The sequence below is a fragment of the Salvelinus fontinalis genome, chromosome 2, assembly GCF_029448725.1.
Source record: "Salvelinus fontinalis isolate EN_2023a chromosome 2, ASM2944872v1, whole genome shotgun sequence".
NCBI lineage: Eukaryota > Metazoa > Chordata > Actinopteri > Salmoniformes > Salmonidae > Salvelinus > Salvelinus fontinalis.
The window spans coordinates 72616429-72632717 of record NC_074666.1 but is presented as its reverse complement, the minus strand read 5'-3'; the positions used below and the strand labels follow the sequence as shown (position 1 = coordinate 72632717).

At 44.2% G+C, this 16289-nt stretch overlaps 1 protein-coding gene across 2 annotated transcripts in view; it reads right to left on the bottom strand.

Annotated features, from left to right (window-relative positions):
• Nucleotides 1-310: 310 nt before the first annotated feature.
• LOC129825035 (ras-associating and dilute domain-containing protein-like) overlaps nucleotides 311-16289 on the bottom strand; it is a 29213-nt gene continuing 13234 nt past the window's right edge. The window contains exons 8-15 of one of the 2 annotated variants that reach the window (XM_055884716.1): nucleotides 13990-14209; nucleotides 13457-13629; nucleotides 8455-8599; nucleotides 6880-7043; nucleotides 6329-6716; nucleotides 2918-3069; nucleotides 1723-1862; nucleotides 311-1552 (exon numbers count right to left, since the gene is read on the bottom strand). In XM_055884716.1, coding sequence (XP_055740691.1) covers nucleotides 1453-1552; nucleotides 1723-1862; nucleotides 2918-3069; nucleotides 6329-6716; nucleotides 6880-7043; nucleotides 8455-8599; nucleotides 13457-13629; nucleotides 13990-14209 — 1482 coding nt within the window. In that variant the 3' untranslated portion in view covers nucleotides 311-1452. Of the gene's footprint in view, nucleotides 1553-1722; nucleotides 1863-2917; nucleotides 3073-6328; nucleotides 6717-6879; nucleotides 7044-8454; nucleotides 8600-13456; nucleotides 13630-13989; nucleotides 14210-16289 lie in introns of both variants that reach the window. The other variant, XM_055884705.1, reaches the window with a different exon arrangement.

Here is a 16289-nt window from a genome sequence, read left to right as displayed (position 1 = left end):
GGAGAACCCTGGGGTGTATCAAATTGAGTGGTGTAGTGGAAAGTGCTGCTCTAGTGGAAACCAAAGGGCACTATAAATGGCGGCTCTTGTGGTGGCCCACTAAAGCGTGTCTGCCCTGAGTGAGACACACCCTTGGTTCCCTGCTATCTCCCCCTGTTTAAAAGCACTTGGTCAACAGCTGGAGTCCTTATTCACCCCAAAGTGTGCCATTGCTTTATTTGGCCTTGTTACGTCCCACGCCATAGAGTGTTCAACCATCTGGGGATGCAGGTTGTACTGTCTGTGAGGCAACAACCTCTATGGGTAGAAGGCAATGTAGGGATTGGGGAATAACTCAGGAATTTTGGAGCTCTCATTTTGCTTTAAAATCTAAATAACATTTATTTAATATGTTCAAAAATACTGGACAATATAAGTATAAAAAAATGGAATACTCTTTTATTTGTCATCAATAAAATTGAAGACTTAACACTGTTAAGAGCGATAGTTGACTTAACTGTCATAAAGAGTAATTTGTTTATAAACATTTCATAAACAGTCATAAGTTAGAGTGTCACTGTCACCACATGGGAAAAGTCAGAGATGTTTAGCAGTGAGGTTTTGATACCTCCAGGAATCTATATTAGATTATCACTGAGATCCACTGAAATGCCTTATAGATAACCATAGAGTCCATGACAACCTTCCGTTATACTGTAGTGCTTCGGAAAGTATTTCACTAATAGCACTTCAGTAAATATCCAAAGTATACAGCCACTACGACATAAGGATGAGTCATTGTTTTTACTCAAAAAATACATTATAATTTACAGTTCTATAAAAATGTATATTTGCATAAGTTCTTATGGGTTTTGGCATTTGTAAAGGTGAGCAATCTTCAGACAGAATGCTGTGCACTATCCATTTGTAGTCAGTAGCTAGTGGCCTTGAAGACACAAATAGCTCAACCCTGCTCGCTACAACTGCCTTAACCGCTGTTCTTCTCTACTCTCCCAAACCCAGTGTTTTCTGGGTACGAAGGACAGCTCACCATGCAGATTTATTCACATGCTGACAAGAAAAGGGGCAACAGAAAACACTTCTGCAAAGCTGTCTGGACCATGTTGTTGATACACATGTAGTGTTTGCGTTTGAATTTGCATTCATTCAAAAAGGGTGCTTCAGAGAAGACTTGAGCAATAGTGGATTGAGTCTAGTGGTTTCATCCTCCTTTGAGTGTCCGCCTGTTCATTCTATGTACAGTAAAGCTTCATTTAAAATACTCAGTGAGGAGTGATTATTCACCAAAACAAAATAAACAGTCAAGTGTCTTGTATCCTTTGGTTGAGGAACACGTCTCGTAAAGTACTGACAGACAACTAAGCTCCTTAGTTGGATAAAGAGAGAAGATTAAGCTCCCTTCTGAGGGTCAAAGGTCACATGGGGAAGCCTCCAATGAAACCTTCCTTCCACTCAGCACGTGATCACTGAGCTCTTCCCCATTGATTTGGACTCATTTTTGGCCACCAGCAATCTGAGGGCATCTCCAGATGAACGAATGAGCTCTCTACCACTGTGACGGAGAGAACGAGAGAGAACATCAGAGGGTGTGTTACAGAGGGAACGACACTACTCTATGTTGTGTTTTATAACTCGTATTACCTAAATAATATCCAGTACTGTATTACAACTTATTAATCAACACAGGGTGGTAAAGACCAGTCTCCATGTTACACTACTTACATGTGGTATTCCATGCCCACCAGACTGATGCCGTTCACAGCCAGTATACGATCTCCCAACCTCAGCTTCTGGCACTGGGCGGCTGGGGACTCTGGTACCACTGACTTGATATAGATCCCAGTCATCTTCAGAGGGGTTTTCTACACAGGACACAAGAGGATGCAGGAAGCGTTGAGGTTGGGTCTGAGGACATGCTGTACCTGCACTAAAGCATCATGCTTTATCTTGGCCAGGTCGCAGTTGCAAATGAGAACTTGTTCTCAACTAGCCTACCTGGTTAAATAAAGGTGAAATAATGTTTTTTTTTTAAACAGCAACATCTCTGCTGTTTCATCTCTATCCTACAGGGGGCGCCACATGTTATAGAATCCTCCACAGCAGTACACCTGCATGCATATATACATAAGTAGAGGCTTTCACAGACCAGACACGTTTCTGTTATGAATTAAATGATGAAAACAGCACTTTAGTAGAATTTGAAGCCAAAGGCAGACATTGGAATGAGGGTAATAATAATCATTGCAGCTGCCTATTGTGCAATAGAGGAGTCTACCGGTTCTTATACATTACCTTGGTGTTCTCAATGTGGTTCATGGCTGACTTCAAAAGGAGGTCAACACATTTACCACATGTTGTACACCTGTTAGTAAACCCAAGCTTAAGCTCTCACCCACATACCATAACCACACACACACACACACACACACACACACACACACACACACACACACACACACACACACACGCACACACGAAGTCCCACATAGGCTCAATAACTCTTCTTGCTATCTGTAGTTGAGATCTACGTCACAGTTCAACTCATCATTCATTTAAAGCTAGATTTCCCTGACTTTGATGCATGATGATGTAACACAGTTAACCAATGGAAATATGTAACCTTTAACTAATTAACCTGCGACTATGAGGTTTGAACAGCCATGCAAGGCCTTATATTAGGATGTCATAAATCACATGACCAAATAAGAGCCACACGCCCCTCGCATCGACAAGGCTGTCACTTTGTACAACCAGGCACAGACAGAATGTTAGAGCTTTTTCAAGTTTCATTGATTTCCCCATGCAGAGAGATGAAAAATAATAAAGGGAGGTAGAGAAACAAAAAGGGAGATGAGACTTGGGTGAAGGAGATGAACAAAGGAGGAGGTGGAGGAATAAAGACAAGGATTTCACCCACCATTCCATCCACCAGTGCCAGGCCTAGACCATGAGGTCCTCTGTGTAGCTCCACAGTAAACACTTCATCCCTCTCTTTCTCCTCCTCTTCCTCCACATTATCTTCCTCCACATTCCCATTCCTTCTCTCAGAATAGTCCCTTGGGCAGCTGCCTGCTGAGGAGACACACACAAGAACACCCCACATTAGACACAGTATCCAATCCCACCTTAACTCTGTTTAAAGTTCTACTTTTCCTGTTATTGTGGTCCTTTTAATGAAATTATAAAGAAATCATATCACTGTGGCAATTTGAGACAGGGTTGACTTCAGGAGAAAACATGAAAGTAGTGTCTGGTTCCCCTTTGGTTTTCCCTCTACAGTACCTTCTAGGGGTCTCTGTCTGTCTGTCTGTCTAGTCATATGAAAGAGAAGTTCACAATACTGGGCTTGTTTTGAAGTCCAGAGGCATTAGTGTTATAAGGATGATTATTTCTACCAATAGGAATATATATGGATCAAAGACTGGAGGTTCCTCTGAGCTGCTCCAGAGGGACACGCAGTTGGTTTGACCTCCTCAACATACATTTAACTACCACTGTTATTGAACACAGATGTTGCATTTGGACTCCATATAAAAATCATGTCAAGTCTGAGTGCTATAAAACTGTGGGGAGTCCACTAAATGCATAGACGTTGTAATGAGAACCATACAGAACCCCACTGAGAACAAGCTCTAAAGCTTTGGGGCCTTGGGAAAGCTCTTCCTCAGGTTGGTCCGGTGCTCTCTGTCTGTGGTGTATTTATCCTGTCACAACAACCTAGCCACCAGCAACAGTACCACCAGCATGCCCTACACTTTCACCCCCCCGCTCTCCCCTGGTGTCCCCCTGGTCTCCCACTGCTCTTCCCTGCTCTCCCCTGGTCTCCCCCTGCTCTTCCCTGCTCTACCCCTGCTCTCCCCTGCTCTTCCCTGGTCTCCCCCTGGTCTCCCCCTGCTCTTCCCTGCTCTACCCCTGCTCTCCCCTGCTCTTCCCTGGTCTCCCCCTGCTCTCCCCTGGTCTCCCCCTGGTCTCCCCTGGTCTCCCCTGCTCTCCCCTGCTCTCCCCTGGTCTCCCCCTGGTCTCCCCCAGCCCGAGCCCATCTGCCCCCCATGCAGGACCTGCTCTGGACAATGCCTGTCCCGATTAGGATTCCACGCACCAACCCAACTGTAAATTCCCATGACGGGTCAGCCATGGATCTTTTCTCTCCTGACATCACCACCTCTCTGTAATTCTTGGTACAGATTAAAGGATTAGCAATGCTACCAAAATAGCGGTAAGTTACCGTTAGCGCCCAAAACCACCGAGGTTGAGCAGGAGCACTCTATGGGACTGGGAGGGCACAGTAATACAAGGTGGAAGCTATAGTCAATGTCATAACCAGGGATATGACATGATTAGAGAATATTTTTGTGAAAGTGGGTAATGTTCAATAGTACATCATTTTCAATTTTCAACAAACTATTAAACCATAGAGCCCGTATAAAGACAAGGGCCATTGATCGTAATGAGTTCTGATTATGATCAACAAAATGGAAGCTTTAGTAAAGCCCTATTTACACACAACCACACAGGGGGTCAGGGAGCTTTAAGCATCCCGTAAGCACTTACACACAATCAAATGTTACACAGAGCGTTTGTCTCTGATTAAGAGATGAGGGAACTAGCTGGTGTTAATCAACAGGAAAGGCCATGGACTGCTATTAGATTCTACTGGACTAACGGGCTTTTATTATTATCTAACCTGTTGTTTGGATATGACCTGGGACTGTGGTATCTGAAATCAGAAACATTCAGGATTCTCACGTTTTAGATAAAGTGGCATCAAATGTATAGACTCACTCTCTTTTGCTAGGTGTTTGACTCAACGATTGTATCCCTTGAGAAAAGGTCAATGTACTGAATAGGACAGGCGCACTAGACTACTATTTGAGAATGTCCGGCGGTCACACACATTTCCGAGGTGGCAAAGGTCCAGATAGGTATTGTCATTAATCGGCATAGTAACAAACTCCCACCTCCCAACCCATGCGACCTCAAACTGTTTAAATTGTACACAGCCATATTGCTGGCAGAGAGAAAATGTTGTCAGTTTAAACCTAATTTCCTGAAATTCTACGCATTTTGACGTTTTAAAGCTAATTTCTTGATATTCTACACATTTTGACATTTCTGTGTGTTCATATGATACCTGAGTAACTGAACAAAATCAATGCGGGCCGCTGGTGTTGAGGCCCCTGGGCACGTAATCTAGCCATGATAACTACAAGATTTAGATAGCTGGTTAGTCTAATTTACCCATCTAGCTAACATGGGCTAGTAGTAATTCACTGAACATCTCTGACAGGTTATAAAAAGCTCTCTCAGGTCTGTCAGTGAATGACATAACAAGAGGAACTTGATCCGCCTGTTGAGTATGGCTGGTATAGGACTTATATAAAAGTGTTAGAATCTTACACATTGTTTGAGACATCGCTAGAGAAAGCTGACCTGCTTTAGGGAGGGGGACGCCATTGTTATCCCTGGAAGTTAACCCTGGAAGTTTCCCTCCCAGTTACGGAATAAGATGTTTTGTCCTTTCCTCCCCATTCTCAGCTCAACTCCTCCACCACAGAATAAATCATAATCAGAGAGCAGTCACTTTCCCTTCCCATCCACTCCTACAGATGACCTCATGAGCAGAGCTTCAAAAAACAATAGGCCTGAGGAGAAAATGTCCTTTCCTCTAAACATGGAATCCACCCTACAGGGAGAACACGACCTTTACACAGCCAGAACAGCAATTTATTCCTCCAATGACCTGTAGTTTCTGTCCAAAGTCAATAGAGTTGAAGAGATGAAGGGAGGATGAGGGCTTTCCTCCTCCTCCTCCTGTCATATCAAGCACCTTGTGTCAACCTGGAGCCACTGGGGACAAATATGCACCAGGGTCTCCCGGGTCAAGCAGACTAATTCTTCCTTTAATGGAGCCTGTCAATCATTGGTGGGTTGATATTACGAGGGAGGCACTAGCGACCTAACTCCAGGGGTTAGGTACATGAGCCACAGTGTGAGCCGAGGTGGCTGTATTTGCTGTGACAGGAGTTTTACATCACATTAATCAAAACCAGCAGAGGGAGGGAAAGGCCATGAAGGGATCCTCTGTTATTCTTTGTCTTCGTAATTCATCCAAGGTGATTGAGACAGGATCAGTTTCTTTTAGGATTACTATGTACAGTATGTGCCCCCCACTGTTACAGCATCATCAATCCTCTGTTATGATTGGTCAATAACACACTTCAGCTGACACATGGCTTTTTATGCTTCTTTTCTATCAATCAGAGTTGTTTGTATTGTAACTGGATGCTCTGTATGTAGCCCGACTGTATGCCATAGCCCTCTGTGTTACCTTTCCTGTGCTGCCGTGCTGCTCCCTCCTGCAGGTCTGCCTCCAGCTCAGACTGAGACAGCTCCATGCCCTGCGGTGTGTTGGGGGGCGTCAGCAGGCAGGAGGGGTCCAGAGCCAGGCTCTTGTGGCATCCCAGGTCAGCCTGGTCACTCCTAGGTAGGGCGTTCTGCAGCTCCAGACTCTTCAGCTTGTGGGTCAGCACTGCCTCTGCCAGGCAGCAGCTTAGGTCACTATGAGACCCCCGGGCCTGAGGGGGCGCCGCAGGGCTCAAAAAGTCCACCTCTGCCCTGAGCGAGGGGCAGGGAACTGGGTCAGGTACCACCACTGTGACAGAGGGCGAGGAGCGCAAGGTCGCAGACTTGGCGTCTGTAGCTGTTCCGCTGAGTGCCTGAAGGGAGGGAGAAGTCAATAAAATAGAGAGTGAAAAACATCAAAGTTAAAATGTCTCATTTACTGAGCACCACCAGTCCAGGGCTGCCACTGGCCTCTCATTAGATTGTATATTTGTAAAATCTGGGTACACAGAGTCAGAAGGTCAGATAGGTGGTTACCTTCTGTGTTGTTTGACTGGTGGGGAGGCTACGGATGAAGTCCTGCAGATAGCCGAGCTTCTCAAACAGAGCGGGCTCCGTGATTGGTTTACCCAACTCCAGGTGGAAGGTGTTGCTAGGCAGGATAAGGGGAGGGTGGTTGTCGAAACTCTCCAGGATGTCAGCTAGAGGAGGAGGGAAATACAGGACATCATTAAAGACAGAAGACGTGACTCAGAAAAGATTACAACAGAAGCTCTGGAAGAGCATTCTCACGGTGTACACTACATTATTTATACTTGTTATTTCCTTTTACTTCATTGACTTAATTACGTCTGATTTGTAGGTTAATCCTTTAGATTCTCCAGTTAAAGAAAGACGGTCATGGGCTCTAGGACAAGATAAAGTTCCCCCCAGGGGGTGCCAGCGGGAGTTGGGCCATTCACACAGAAGAGGTGAGGTGACAGGGGACAGAGAGGGGTGACAGGTGCCAGGTCCTATATTGCGAGGGGTGGATTTGAGAGTTAACTCTGTGGTGAGACTGATTGGGCTGGACAGGGTTCTCCTCTCTAACCTCCCCCCTGTACTCATGCTCCATTTAGAGTTAGACTGGGACAGGCAGACAGGATTACTCTGGGGAACACACTCAGCCACTCTCAGACACAACAGGGAATTGGCCTCTAGTTACTAATACCCTGACTACACCGCTCGCGTCGTGTTGCAAAATAAATTTAGAAATCTATGTTATTCAATTATTGCACCCACACTGCTCGCGCACGTCAACGAGCGTCTGCGTTGCCAAGGGCTAAAATAGTCCTTTCTATTTCTGAAGGAGATCATGCTGCAAGTCCTGCCTCTCCCATCTCCTCATTGGTTTGTAGAAGCAGGTACCCACATGCCATCTCCTCATTGGTTATACCCACGTCGGTGATTGAAAGACGAACTGTGTTGCTGGTCGTCGTGGTAATACTATGAACGTTTAGATGCCAATCACCATATAAGATCAAAGATGAAAAAGCCTTGAAGGAGGAGAGATGATTAGAAACGATTCGGTTGACTATTTTATGTGTGGATTAATTGTCGGAGTAGAGGACCTTGTGCATTTCAGGTAAAATAACAACTCAATGTTTATATCTCAGGACAAATTAGCTATCAACAGCAAGCTAGCTAAATAGGACAAATTAGCTAGCAAGTGCAAGCTAACTAGCTAAATTGCCATAAATGTTTAATGCTTTTCGACCTGTCCCCAAATTAATGTAATTGCTTCAGAGTTTGTGTTGATATTTTAACCTGCCGTAACCAGTCATGATCGCGTTTGGTGTGGGGGGACAAAATAATTGTATGCACGATGGTGCACGCGCGCAGCCGGTTTGGATTCCGTGTAACCTTATCAGGGCATGGGCAACAGTCTGATCTGATTAAATCTTGGCAGAGTGAGTGTGTATACACAAGCGTACAGACTACATAGGCTATGTGAATTTGTTTGTGTCCAAGAAACACGTGTGTTTGTTTCAAAATATGGTTTATACACGTGAACGCGTCTGTGTATCTGTTTGGCTACCCGCCGTGACTCTGCTGTATCTGTGTTCTACTCACTGGTCCTGAGGGCAGCCTCTGCCTCGTCTGGCGAGGGGTTCCAGTCTGCAGGACGGGCCCTGCCTGGGTTATACTCCCTCAGCATGTGGTGCAGTTGGGCTGGGTTCAGAGGCATGAACTCAGTCCTCAGAGAGCTCCATGATGCCTGAAACACATACACACACACATATGTACACTCACACGTTACAAGAATATCAATGTACAGGCACAAGGACCATGATACAAGGAATATGATTGCATATTTCACAAAAGAGTAAACATAGCATCATTTAAATGCAAGAGCTGGCAGAGCTGTTTGATGTCATTGTTGTTAGTGAAACTAAAAATGACAGGGTAGCATTTCCTCAGTGTGGTTATTTCCACACAAAGCTATTCATGTAAAAAATATTTCAAACCACAAATCTGTCCAAGTACTGTAATTGTATATTTGTGTCATTCCAATGACAGATTATGTGGTGATGAATTCATTAGGAAAATAAATCTAGGACTGTAAGTAATACTTGTCATGCCAACCTCTGTCACTGTCTGTAGTAATAAAATCAACACACACACATACATACACACACACACACACACACACACACACACACACACACACACACACACACACACACACACACACACACACACACACACACACACACACACACACACACACACACACACACACAGAGAATGGAGAAATATTCAAATGCTTGATTGTGGAAGTCAATGTTCCTGAATGTCACATTTTCCATCTATATAACTAAACATTGATGAGTCATAAACGTCAAGCGTCAGATGTCATCAGAAGATGTGCTAATTACAGCGTCTAGATTCCTGTATATGTTATATGACTATGAACAATCAGGTGTTTGTTATCCTCTCAGTTGACCTCTCTCGGGTTAGTGGGAATAAATACACAAGAGACTTAACCTTCAACTATTTCCTCATTCACTCAGACACACCTTGGATAGCTGAGGCGTTTTAATGACTCAGTAACTAACCAGAAAGAAATAGGTGAATTATTTCAAGATGACATCATTGGCATAGAGGTGTTATTGGTATGCTGACAGGCATTGTGTGGAATATATCAGACCATATTTACCCCAGCCTTGTATGCCTTATTTCCTCCAATGAGCACACCCTCTTTGTCGCATGACAGCACAGAGGCTGGCCAGAAGGAGGAGTTAAGGGAATGTTTATAAGCAATAGTGACTTATTTTTTACATTATTTTAAGTCTATATTTTCTATATCTACTATTTGACTTGGTGTATCCCAGTCATAAGTGGCATAACATTATGGCATCAATGACACAATCTTCCTAACTTTGTATCGTCAGTAATTACTGGAGACTGAGAGTGCTCAGCCATAACAAAACCATGCCACATCACTGGTCATTTACCATGTCCCTCAATCCCTCGAGCCCAGAACTGGTCATTTACCATGTCCCTCAATCCCTCGAGCCCAGAACTAGTCATTTACTATGTCCCTCAATCCCTCGAGCCCAGAACTGGTCATTTACTATGTCCCTCACTCCCTCGAGCCCAGAACTGGTCATTTACTATGTCCCTCACTCCCTCGAGCCCAGAACTGGTCATTTACTATGTCCCTCACTCCCTCGAGCCCAGAACTGGTCATTTACCATGTCCCTCACTCCCTCGAGCCCAGAACTGGTCATTTACCATGTCCCTCACTCCCTCGAGCCCAGAACTGGTCATTTACCATGTCCCTCACTCCCTCGAGCCAAGAACTGGTCATTTACTATGTCCCTCACTCCCTCGAGCCCAGAACTGGTCATTTACTATGTCCCTCACTCCCTCGAGCCCAGAACTGGTCATTTACTATGTCCCTCACTCCCTCGAGCCCAGAACTGGTCATTTACCATGTCCCTCACTCCCTCGAGCCCAGAACTGGTCATTTACCATGTCCCTCACTCCCTCGAGCCCAGAACTGGTCATTTACCATGTCCCTCACTCCCTCGAGCCCAGAACTGGTCATTTACCATGTCCCTCACTCCCTCGAGCCCAGAACTGGTCATTTACCATGTCCCTCACTCCCTCGAGCCAAGAACTGGTCATTTACCATGTCCCTCACTCCCTCAAGCCCAGAACTCCAGATGGAAAACTGAGAATATGACATGGGTGTGTGCTCCGTTTTACCAACGACAACATCTGACCTCGTGCCATGGGAGTGATCCATACACAAAACCACCTGCCTCCTAGCAACCGTCCCCACGAATAGAGGAGAGAGGCAGCCTTTGACTGAGGGGAGACTGGTTCTACTACTGGGGAGCTGTTTTGGGGCTGTTACCATGGCTGCCTTCTGGTTAGATATTGAGAACAGGTGTTGTCTCATACTGTATTAGCCCCTTATGGCTGTGGATTGAAGAGTGATGCTACACTGTCAGTCTGGTTGCACAGTCTCAGCAGGCTCCTTTCTCCATTCCTGGTGAATGAGTTCCATCAAAATAAAATCAGATCAAGAAACTATAAACTCTGGATCTAAATTAAATATGAGGGCAGCTGCAGGAGAAAATACAACTTTCAGACTGAATTTGATGCTTTAGGGCAAACTGTGCTTTTAAGATAGAACCCACAACTATCCACAACAACAGTGCTGTAATTGGGATGAGTAGGAGGTGATTCTCTCATGTACTAACCCGGCAGAACATTGACGTGTCCACAGCCTTCCTGCAGCCTCTGGACATTCATAAGATGAGACATACAGTAGTGTGGGCATGTCACGGCAGAGGTCACTCTTTTCTTTGAAGGTGACAGGGCTAAAGCCAGCCTTGTGTCACACACAGACTGGCAACAGGTTTTCCCTATCTCCCTTATCATATAGGTGTCATAAACATGACCAGAAACAGGATATGTGTGTGTGTTTAACATTTGTTTCTCCATTTATTTGTTTAATTTTTTTATTTAACTAGGCAAGACAGTTAAGAACAAATTCTTATTTACATTGACGGCCTACCCCGGCCAAACCCGGATGACGCTGGGCCAATTGTGCGCCGCCCTATGGGACTCCCAATCACGGCCGGATGTGATACAGACTGGAATCGAACCAGGGACTGTAGTGATGCCTCTTGCACTGAGATGCAGTGCCTTGGACCGCTGCGCCACACGGGAGCCCCTTAGCTGGGTTGTTCTATATGGTGGTCTCTGTCTTTATGTCTCTAACTAGCCCACAGTGTTAACTAACTAAACCACCACCAGATATGTTAAGGCTCAACTTCCCCCCAGAAACAGGATCCTCCTTTCAACGGATTACAGAGAGAATGGCATGCTTCAGGAAGGATTAACTACTCAGTGGCACACAGTTTAAAGCCACAGGCATCAACAACGTGGGATTTAAACATACATACAGTGAACCTGGCTGTGACCCCACTGTCCAAGGATGTCTCAGGGGGTGTTAGGATATGCAAAAAACACATTTCAATTCACACATATATAATACACACTTGTACATGTGTGAAACAGGATAATATAAGCACCCACCTAATTATGAATTATTATTATGTCTATTTGTCTAAGTTCTTGGTGCAAGGACTGCCTATCTTGGCAAAATGTGTATTGTCTTCATCAATAGATGAGAAGTCATTGCATAATACAATGAAAAAAATTCCATTGTTTCCAAGCATTCTTTCCCCTCTCCCACAGCGCTGTCAGGCTTTTTTAATGATGTCATGTGGTGGTGCGTGTGAGTTCCACTCAGCTGACATCCGTCAGTGAAAATAAGCTTTCAGCTCTAACATTTTCAATCTGTTCCATACCTGTGGTCAACAATGGATACATTCAGAATTGCAATAGTGGATGAAAATGTCATTAACACCCCATTGCTTCATTGCTTTACCATGACATCTGGATGTTACCATGACATCTGGATGTTACCATGACATCTGGATGTTACCATGACATCTGGATGTTACCATGACATCTGGATGTTACCATGACATCTGGATGTTACCATGACATCTGGATGTTACCATGACATCTGGATGTTACCATGACATCTGGATGTTACCATTACATCTGGACGTTGTCATCACACCGATATGTTGACCATACTGAGTCTGTGTACACACACCTTTTCCCACAACTAGTGTGACAGTGAACAAACAACATCTCTCACCCCACAATGGCCCATTCAAACTATACTCGCAATGTTATTATCTTATAACTACTTCAACAGTATCACCTCCATCAAAGACAACATGCATTTCTAAGAGTCAAACCTAGTTAGCAACGAAATGTAGTGAAACAGAGTTTCAGTGATGATTCATGAGTGTTTTCAATGTTTTGCCAGATTTTCCTAAATTTATTTATTTATTTATTTTACCGTTATTTTACCAGGTAAGTTGACTGAGAACACGTTCTCATTTGCAGCAACGACCTGGGGAATAGTTACAGGGGAGAGGAGGGGGATGAATGAGCCAATTGTAAATACTTCCCAAAGGTTTCCCACTCGAGGCATGTTCGGTATGCTAATAATCTCCCGTGGCCAGATTCTGCACGTAAACCCAAGAATCTGCCGGGACTGAATGGGATCCCTGTGATAACGAACTGCAGTAGTTTCAGTCTTTGGGTTTTCGTCACTGGTTATTGGATGTATCAGGGTTGAACGAAGGCGGAGCTTAAACTGCTTGGCTACAAGTGATTCACGCGTGGCCCACACAGATCAGGAAGGGGGAGGGGGCTTTGGATAAGAGCTTCTTTTTGCGAGGGTGGAGACTTTGCAAACTGCCAGAACTCACAATTCCTAACACGTATAGACCCAGAAGTAAATCACACAGTTGACCAAATGAATAATGATTTTACTTTTGGGTTAACAGAGATTAGTGTACCCATAATGAACTGAGACACTTGATGATGTACAGCCTAATACACTGTAAAATACCATTTTGATACACTATATTTTCAGACTGCTTTGGACATCTTGGCTACAGTGTTATTTAGTGCTCTGACTCAGCAGACCAAACCAAAACAAGAAGTGAAAATAAAGGAAGTGCCCTCTGACCTGTAGTAGGTTCTCCTTGGGCGTTGCCAGCAGATTGACAGCAGCAGAGAGCTTCTGGAAGAAGTCCACAGCCAGGTCCCCTAGGCCCATTCCCTGTATCCAGTCCATCAGCAGGTCCAGGTTGGCCCTGATCTGGACCCCTCTAGACCACTGGTAGAACCCACCTCCAGAGCCTGCAGAACATAACACCACTCAGACATGCTCATGTAATTTCGATCATAGCTATTGAGTAGAATGAAACTTCTATAAGATGCAGCATGCTAGCAGATACCCACAGACTTCCAGTTATTGCACTAACGCTAGTTAGCATTGGCTCATGAAACTACCTCTAACGTTCTTCATAGTGGACACAGAAACATGAAAATGGTATCCACAAGTTAATCTTACTCTGGGGAAAGTCCAAATCCCGAAGTATCCCATTAACACATACCGTATGTATTTTATGAGGATACTAGTGATATGACTTTGAGGATATTAAGACTTGATCCTACAAAACCCCATGGATGAGAAACAGAGCATGTTGGAGGTCTCACCTCTCTCCATGAGTGCGTTGAAGAGGGATGCATTGGTGAAGAAGAAGAGGTAGGCGCAGAGCTGCGAGCTGATGTCAGAGTGCACCTGGAAGGCGTTGAGCAGAGACAGCGCCTCCTTCAGGACATCCAGGATGCCGCTCACGCCCTTGGGCACACGCAGCTGCCCGCTCTCCGAGAACGGGTTCCCATCCAGCAGGCCTGGCAGTGCCGAGTACATACTCTGAGGACAGAGAGAGGCATACTAGAGGTGTTAGTCACAGCTACAAGACTTTACCTCACTGTACCATAGTCTAGCACAGCACCTCTCTGAGGAGAGAGGGGGAGATAAGAAACCTTACAGTCACAGCTACTGTACCCAGTACCACTAATACAGAAAGTATACTGCACTCACATTATATATTGCTCTATAAAAGGGTGTTTTGTTAGTGATTCTCACCTGATCAGCCATACTCTCTATAAAATAAACCTTAATCAACATGCAAATATTTGTTGACAGATTCAGTAAAACTGCAGTGGAATCAGTGACTTAGTCAACAGGGCTATGCCCACTGACCCTGAGCTCCCTGAGCCAATCAGAAAACAGTCAGAGCCCAAGGAGGAGGGGTTACAGAAAGCCAGACAGGGACAGAGACACTTCCCCTCCAAAGGGGGATAGCCAGGGGCCTGATAGCCAGGGGCCTGAGACTGTCCAGTCTTGACACTCACCATTGTTAACAGTGTACCATACACAGTCCTGGGAATCACATTGATAACACTGGTGCCACTGGCCATTCCTGACAGAAAGACAAATGTTTCCCAGTGACTCAACCCCGCTCTGCCCCCTCCAGCCTCTTGATAATTCCCATAATAAATAAATGCCAAGTATCATAAACTAGCTGATAATAGTCCATGCTGTTGACTACTATGGAATGGTAATACCAGTGAGTAATAGGCATGAGAATGAACTTCTCCTACAACTTCCCCTGGAGTGTTTTGTCTCATGGTTGGTTGTTCCACCAATTAGGTGTCTTTTGAGTAGTGTAACTTGTTGGATTTTTATTTTTATTTTTTTATATTTCACCTACTTTTAGCATTCTGTCATAAACAGTACATGTTCTTTAAAAGAAAATGTCCAACGCAAGAGGTTAAATAAAAAATGGACTATAGTAAGTGCCTATTAAGTGCCAAATAAGGTAACAGGGTTGACCGTAACAGGGTTGACCGTAACAGGGTTGACGACTTCATCTTAAATCATCCATAAATCCCCTTGTGACAGGGGGAATCGAAGCTTGTTTCATGCAACAGGGAGGGGCAATTGAATGCAAGCTTCACTAAATATATATATATATATATATTTAAGACATATCTAGCCTGTCTATGCTCGACCTGCTCAGCTTTCCACCACAAAACACCAGAAAATTGCCAAAAAGACTACAACCAGCTCACCTGCCATTACACTATGATTTGACTGTTAGTTTCTTTTTATTTGCACTTTGAAAAAGGAATAGTTTCACCATCTTTAAATGAGAGTTCAGTTCATGTAACAGGGTTGACCTTGAAAGGATACTCGCAATGAGGCCCTTTGTCTACTCCCCTAGAGTCAGATGAACTTGTGGAAACCATTTTTATGTCTCTGTGTCCAAAACGAAGGGAGTTTGTGGTAGTTTCGCGAGCCAATGCTAACTAGCGTTAGCGTAATGACTGGAAGTCTGAGGGGTTTCTATTTGCATGCTTAAAATTAATCACTAATCACATGAAGGCCAAAAAGATCATTTAAAAAATGATCATCAAGGACAACAACAACCCGAGCCACAGCCTGTTCACCCTGCTATCATCCAAAAGGCGAGGTCAGTACAGGTGCATCAAAGCTGGGACCGAGAGACTGAAAAACAGCTTCTATCTCAAGGACATCAGACTGTTAAATAGCAGTCACTAGCACATTAGAGGCTGCTGCCTATATACATAGACTTGAAATCACTGGCCACTTTAATAATTGGAACACTAGTCACTTTAATAATGTTTACATATTTTCCATTACTCATCTCATATGTACAGTATGTACTGTATTCTATACTATTCTACTGTATCTTTAGTCTATGCTGCTCTGACATTGCTCGTCCAAATATTTATATATTCTTAATTCCATTCCTTTACTTAGATTTGTGTGTATTGTTGCATATGTTGTGAAATTGTTAGATATTACTTGTTAGATATCACTGCACCGTCGGAGCTAGAAACACAAGCATTTCGCTACACCCGCAATAACATCTGCTAAAGATGTGTATGTGACCAATACAATTTGATTTGATTTGATTTGATGT